General features: G+C 31.9%; 2 protein-coding genes across 2 annotated transcripts; both read right to left on the bottom strand.

Annotated features, from left to right (window-relative positions):
- Positions 2,023-3,623, bottom strand: LOC109336764 (E3 ubiquitin-protein ligase CIP8-like). Its single transcript, XM_019573566.1, has one exon. The coding sequence runs from the start codon at positions 3,414-3,416 to the stop codon at positions 2,307-2,309; it is 1,110 nt and encodes a 369-aa protein (XP_019429111.1). The 5' UTR covers positions 3,417-3,623; the 3' UTR covers positions 2,023-2,306.
- On the bottom strand, positions 4,764-5,432 carry LOC109335542 (agamous-like MADS-box protein AGL62). Its single transcript, XM_019571678.1, has 2 exons — positions 5,175-5,432; positions 4,764-5,075 (listed from the first exon to the last, which is right to left on the bottom strand). The coding sequence occupies exons 1-2, from the start codon at positions 5,430-5,432 to the stop codon at positions 4,764-4,766; spliced, it is 570 nt and encodes a 189-aa protein (XP_019427223.1).

Raw genomic sequence — 8,061 nt, 5'->3', positions numbered from 1 at the left:
CAAACTATTCACGGTTCTCTACCAAGATGATAACATTGTGTTTCAATGGTCCAAACTGAGACACAACCACAAACCCAAGTTTAAGGCCCAAGTTCAAGTCCAAATGGAAACAGAACAAAGAACCCAATCTCGAACTGAAGAAAAGAAAAAGAGACAAAGTCCACCATGTAGATTATATATAGTTCTGCTACTATGAAGAAAATTTAAAATCACTTTATCTGTTAAATATTACTCAGCAAATTTAAAACAATGGCCTATCCTCAAGAATTAATCTCAAACTTATGATTAGAAGTCAGCTACAATATTTTCTTGTCAGCTACTATGAAGTATTATGCAAAATCTTCTCCTCGGAATCCAACATTTTTGGTGAGGAAGGAGAAGGGCTAGGGTGGGGCTCAGGGTTACAGAGGAGATTGAATCATACCTTATTTTTCAAAAGGATGAATCTCACTATTTTTCCATCAAGTAAGGTGAAAAATCTAGGGAAATTGAATTCAAAAGAAAACTCTGGAAATTGTATTGAACAAAATGATGTTTAAAAATGAAAGAATATTAAGCAGAGCCTTCCATCCTCTTTAACCACAATAAATTTTTAAGTCTGGGAATAAGATGCATAAGATCATACAGTCCAGGGATGAACAGTGATTTCAAAAGACCAATTTTCACTCTTGCTGAGAACACTATGATTGAGAAGAGCAACATGAAATGACACAGCAAACAAGGATTTAAGCATATAACATATCTAGTATAAGTATGGTGTTAGTTCATCATCTCACCAATTAGAGAGCAAGTTTTATATGCCTGATTGAAGCTCAGGCCAGGTCCCTATTATGCTCTACTTAATATGAAGATCACACAGTTCGGCTTCCATTTTGAAAGCCAATATGTCACAGAAAATACAAAAAAATCGGGCATTTCTGCTGGATAGCTAGCCATCCAGGAACAAGATATGCCTGATAATGAATTTGAGTCACAACTGTTGACCCAATCTGTAAATTTTTTATAAAGTATAAGAAACCCGATAAAAAATTTAGTCGACTCCGAATCATTAAGGTCGAGGTGGAGCAGAGTAATCTTACCCACAGTTAAAAGATGCTATGAATTTTAAAAGAATAAAAAAATGCAGTAACATAATCGTGATACAAATTGAAATTATTAGTCAAAAGAAAGAACAATCTTTTACCCAAATGTATAAAACTCAAGAAGACAATGAAAGGGTAAATAGCTTATACAAGAAAAGTAAACTTCAATAAATACATATACATACATAATTACATATGAGCCCTAAAATAGATCATGTCTCCTTAAAATTTAATAACATTGAACCAAAAGTAAAATTGAAGAGTGGCCTAATGCATGAGGCTCATACTTAGTGGGGTCTGGGGAGGGTAGATGTATGTAGCCTTACCCTACAAGATGAGAGACCGTTTCCAGGATTTGAACTCATGACCTCATGGTCACTAAGCCACAACCTTACGATAATATCATGGAACTATGGAGGTGTAAATGAAAAATACACACATGAAAGCAAGAGTGAGAGAATATCAAATAATTTTACAATAAAAAGAGAAAGAATAATGCTTCAAAAGCCACATTCCAACATAGTATTTCGATAGCATGAAGGACTCCGCGACAATATGCATGCATTACTCAGATTTCTAATGGAGATACAAATCATACAATAATGAGTAAACCCATGGAGCAGGAGTTTCACATACCAAACATAATATCCAAATAATATATTTGTGCATGAAAGAACATTAAAACCCGAAGAACCTCTGCAGGAATATTTCTTCAAATAACAGGAAAAAATAGAGGTGGCAAACAAAAAAGAACCATTTTTCGACAGATAAAAAAGATTAATTAAAGAATAATATTGATACACAATTTTCCTTCTCCATGAAGTCCTAAGAAAGGCAACTCTGTCTATAAAGGGTAAACATAAGGTAAACTACAGCCTACAGATATATTCAGATAGCCAACATTATTTATATCATGATTTTGAACAGAGTCACAGATGCATAAATCCAATAACCATATGTTATATATAGGTTTATTAAAAGAAATACTAAAGCAACAACATATTTCTTCTTGTGATACACGGTCAATTTTTGAATATGACTCACTATTGACACACATTCATTTGTTCAGTATCCAGAGCATACAATATGGTATGAAACTTATTTCAAAACAACCACAACATAAAAACTATATACAAAATATTTCTTCTCATCATCGGTTTGATATGAGACAACACACACTGCTATTTACATGAAACCAAGCTATATAACCTGAATCGGTGAAACTCAAAATTGCATCTGTGTTGCAAAATCCAACAGATCATTAGAAGGCTGACGGCTCTTCCTCTGCTCATAATCAGGATCATCAGTGGGCAACTCAAACCGACAAACAGGACACGTATTGCGGATACTCAACCACGGCATAATGCAGTCTCCATGATAACAATGTAAGCAAGGAAGCCTCCTAACCTTCTCCTCCAACAAGATCTCATCTTTACAAACAGCACACGCCACATTTTTCGTCTGCAACTCCTCCTTCGTCAATTCCACCACAGGAAGATTTTCCACAACACTTTTCGCGGCAGGTGGGCTACCCTTCAATGCAGTCTCGTTATCCATAAACTGCCCGAAAAGAACATCATATTCAGCTGTGTATATATAACCATCCTGAACCGCCAAATACGAATCCACATTGGCATCATGTTCCAAAATCGGATTCCTCTCCAAATTATTAACAGCCAATAGAATTTCCCATTCCAAGTACCTAAGCGCCTCTTCGCTCGGTTCATCAACATTCGAAAACCCAGACGCCACTGATCGATCATCATCATCATCACCATCATTAATATCAACTTCATCAATCACCAAGCTCAAATCTTCTCTCTCATTTTCAATCTCATTAACCCTCTCTTCTACCTCCTCCCATTCAAAACCCTCATTAAGGGTCCTTTGATCCTCTAAACAAAGACTATCCCAACACAATTGAACATCGAAATCATCGAATCCACCAACCCTATCATCACCATCATCATCATCATCATCATCATCATCATCATTCACCATAACCCGATCAATCTCATGCTCATCCTCGCTACTCGAATCCGAATCCGAATCAGAACCAAAATCAACAATCCTGAGTCCCCCAGATTGTGAATTATTGTTATTCTGGGCTTCAAATTCAAACCCTAACCCTAATTGGGTTTCACCGTGAAGATCGCAAACGACGCCGGAAAAGGGGTTTATGGTGAAATCGTGATGAAAGGAGCGAGATTCGAAGAGATCGGTGACGAAGCAACTCACTGAGTCGGAATCGGAATGGTAATAAGAATGATGATCTTCTTCTTCTTCTTCTTCTTCTTCGTCTTGGAAAAGAGACATGTTAAGAATTGGATCCATGTGTTGTGTATTTTAGCGACGAGAAAATGATGCAATGAATCTTTTTTCTTTCTCTGATTCTTCTTCTCACGAGGTTTTCTATCTATTGTGTGTCACACAAAAAAACAACGTTTGTGAATTTCGTTTTTTCCTTGGATGTTGATATTTTATGTCATTGTTATTTATTTCACTTTTACTTTGTCTTTTTTTTTTTTTTTTATCTCCAAGGCTTTGAAGACTTAGCCTAGTTTCTATTAAGACTTAGATGGGGATGTAATTGTGTGGTCGGGTTCACTATTTTTTTGGTATTTTAGGAACCGAACAAAAGGGAATGGGTAGATTCAAATCGATTTATGTTAAATTTTGTCATGTGTATCTAGGTTTGATATTATGTTATCCTTTCTCTATAGACTTATCTTTACTTAAATGTAGGGGTAGAAACAAGTCAAGTTGACCTTGGCTTAGCTCAACTCGTTAAGGGTTAAATCGAGTCGAATTTTGAGTTAAAAAAGACTATTATATTAATTTAAGAATGACTTAATCAAAGATTACAAACTTTCGAACTGATTAATGAATTCAAATTTATGGTGTTCACTAGCTTAGATAATGATCATCCATACATACATGTAATTAATATATAAATGAGATTTTTAAATCTATTTGAATGAAATTTTAATATAGATAATGTTTTGTACATTAATATAAAAAGTATATTGATATAATAATTATATGTGATTATATATTTAATATGTATAAATTTAAAGATTTGACAAAGATTATGACAGACATGCCATAAACAGACAAGACAAGCAACATAATGAAAATCCAAACTCTTAATAGTCCCAACTATGAAACGGGTAAATATAGAAATTGAAATATAGTAAATTATTGAAAAGAAAGAGAGGGCATATTTTGAACCCAAATTTTCTATACCAGAAGTGTTTTATGCCTCTATACCAACCTAATAAGATTTTGCTTAGTAATAAATATCACACCTCATTTTAGTTCACATTAATTATCATACTGACACATTTAAGTAGTTAACAAAACATCATTGGGTTGGTATAGAAGCATAAAAAACTTTTGGTAAAGAATATTTGGAAGGTGGATTTTGATTGAAATGGATCAAAAGAATCCACTTGCAGGTCCATATCCTTCCATATTATTATTATTGAAGGCAAGGTGATTCATCATGCCACCATTGAACAAATTATTTGACAGCATCATGGACTGGTTCTGAAGCATATGTGGTGGTGGTGGTGGATACATCGGAAACTGCTGAGGTAGTGGTTGTGGCTGCATAAACTGTTGAGGTGGTGGTTTTGAATTCACAGGAAACTGCTGAGGTGGCGGTTGCACCTGAAACTCCTAAGTTGGTGGCTGAGGTGGTGGTGTCAAAGGGTTGTTTGAAGAAGATGCACCACCTGTAAAAAAGTGAGGAGGAGGTGGGATAGCAGCAGCAACAGCAGTAGCACCCTCAACAATATTCTGCCTTTCAACAACACCAACCACATTCTTCTTCAGATTCTCAAGAGCCGACTTCAATTGATCAACTCGTTCTCCATTGATCTCTTCAATTGGAGCAGCCCACCAGAAACGCTCTTGTGCCTCTTTCCTTTGCTTAGCCAACTCTTCACTACACTTCTTCTCAATCTCAAGTTCTTCATTGATCCGATTAATCTAATCATTAAACTCCTGAACATTAGCATTTCTATGAGCCTCAAGATATTGTATGTTCCCCAGGTTCAGTGGTTGGTCCCTCATTTGATAGCGGTCTACGACAACATCAATATTAGGGTCGCCAAAGGAGAAAGCCTTGTTTGTAGGAGAAAAGACAACTAGCCAAACTTTTGCATCACAAAGAGTGCAAAGCTCGCTCGCTTTCTTGAATAGCCTAGTGCGGCGTTTGGAGAATGTGACTTGTAGGTTGTTGTCTTTGGCTATCATTTTCATCTCAATCCTTCTACGACCCTTGTTCTTCTTTGGGTTACTAGAGCTAGGGATTGGGTTACTAGAGCTGAGGATTGAGTTAGACATGGCTCAATGAAAATGGATGCTTAGGAAAAGATAGGCTATGAGAGATACATTACATCTCAATCCTTATACTCTTTTGGCAATGAAGTTTATACTACATCTGATGTTATTAAGTCAACTTTTTGTGTTTTAAACTAAATGCATGTATATAGAACAAATTCATTAATTATTTCATTCTTATCTTTGTTTGAATGACAAAATAGTTTTATAAGGTTAAATGAAATGTAAATATATACTCATATTATTTGTATATATGTAATATTTATACAAAGAATATAATATTTTATGATAGCACTTGAGCATGAAATTCATGTGTTCATCATACATAAATAAAACAATTCAAAATTGGTAAGATTTTTGTGTATTAATGATAAATCAAAGAAAGCATTGCTATATTATATGAATTCCTTTTGTGAAAAGATACAACAATTGATGATAATGATTAAAAAACACAACAAAATAATTTGGTAACAATTAACTTTTGTTAATCAAAATTAGTGACGCACCAAAAAGAGATATGATCATCAAAGGAGAAGTGAACTAATTATGATTACGAGTTGAATTCGTAATTTTCGCGCGTAAGCTCTTAAGGAATATTAAGGCCCTTATTTTTATCTTCTACTTATTCTACATAATTGTTTTGCCATTCATTAATTTGTTTGCTACATTCTATCTATATTTCTATGATCTTATAATATCTTATATTATATTATAATAACTAATAGGCGTTAGTCTCATAGTGTATAATCCAATTGGATACCCAAGGTTAATGGTTCGCTTACTGGGAACAACATTTGTTGGGATGGGCATCTATGATTACTTCATTACTCAAAAAGTGAGGTGAGACCCTTAGTAATATCAAATATTATATTATATTATGAGTTTAAAATATGTACACCGTTAGTGTAAAGTTTTTTATGCTGTCAGCACACCATCCACCATTGATTTGTATTACTTTTGTTTGAGGGTCAATGATAATTAACATATGAATAATTGATGATTTACTGACAGTATAAAAAACACTTACACTATCAGAATATAAATATTAAATCCTTATATTATATACATGTCTCCAAAATAAATGATGATAGTTTGACCCATTTTAAGTTTTTTTATTAGAACAAGGAATACTTCAAAGGATACAGTGTAAGAAATAATTAAAATTAATTTTTTAATATGTAATAAGAAATAATTAAATTTTAAATAAATGTGTTCCAGCCGTAGTTAATTTATAATGTATGATATAGTGTATGATAAATAGCTTGTATGTCAATTATTAAGTGCAAATAAAATAAAAGACTCGGTGTTGTTTGCCAATTTATTCACGAAAAAATTCAAGTAATTAGCCATTGATTTTATAAAACAAAAGTGCCATATCTTAAAAAAATGTGGTCTCACACAACAACGTAATTTTTTATAGTAATAAGTGAAATTATGTTTTATAGTTAAAACTTAAATTTATTAAGATCAATAAATCTATTATAATTTATATAAAGCACGGTAAATTTAAGAATGTATACACAATACATGGGATACTAGCTGCTAAAGTACATGACAACTTAGAAATAATGTTTTTATTTGGACGAAAAGATAAAGTTAATCTACTTAAATATTTAGAATATTCTAAAAGTAAGATACACAACTTTTATTTATTCTTATACAAAATAAATATTAAAATATGTAGATTATTTTATTGTTTTAACTTTTCTTTAGACTTGTGTAGAATAGATCACCACTTCTTATGCATACCCATTAACTCTTCTAATAAAATCTCATTTTAATCTACTGTTAAAATAATAGATATAAAGGAATTCTCTTAAAATATAGGGAAAAGTCTATAAAAATATATTAAATTTTATGATTTTTTTGTATTTTGATAACGATTTTCTTCGAATATCAACATTGACTAAGTTACATTGTTGCACTGTTATTCTTATAGTTCTGATTGCAACGATTTCCTTATTGTCTTTGACTAATTTAATAAAATATTTATAAAAACCAATTTCACGAACATGTAAAATTTAATGGTTAATTAAGAATAAAAAATAGTTTAAGTCGAGAACTCACAAAAGCAAAAAGTTCAAGAGAATTTTACGCACTTTTCCTTCAAATCTAAGCATACAAATCTTCAAAACTAAAAAATTAAATTATTATTATTATTATTGTTATTTTTGCTACACGTATTTTCTGTTCGACAAATAATGATAGAAATTGATATGAATGGTAGATTGGGAAGATCATTACAAAAGACCAAAACTATAAACTCAAAATAGTCTTATAAAAAACACTTGGGTTAGCATTAAAATATGAACTTATCTAAAACATTATTTTAATAACATTAAATAAAAAACATTAAACCATGGATTTAATGTATTAATTTAAATAAAAAATAAAATTGATTACTGTTATTAGAATAAATAATAATGGGTTTCATGTATTTATATGTATTTATTTAATCTAGTCAATTTATAAATCTAATAAGTCGAGATATACTTGATTTAAGTTCGGTTCATTTATTTCATGAACTTAATTTTAACTCAAGTTCAACTTGTTTGTTTTATAAATCAAATTTATCAAAGAATTGTGCTTATAAAACTAGAATTCCTAGAATTGAGCTAAATAATTTATCGAG

The sequence above is a fragment of the Lupinus angustifolius genome, chromosome LG20 (assembly GCF_001865875.1).
Source record: "Lupinus angustifolius cultivar Tanjil chromosome LG20, LupAngTanjil_v1.0, whole genome shotgun sequence".
Taxonomy (NCBI): Eukaryota; Viridiplantae; Streptophyta; class Magnoliopsida; order Fabales; family Fabaceae; genus Lupinus; species Lupinus angustifolius.
The sequence above is the reverse complement of the archived record's forward strand: the minus strand, read 5'-3'. Positions and strand labels throughout refer to the sequence as shown.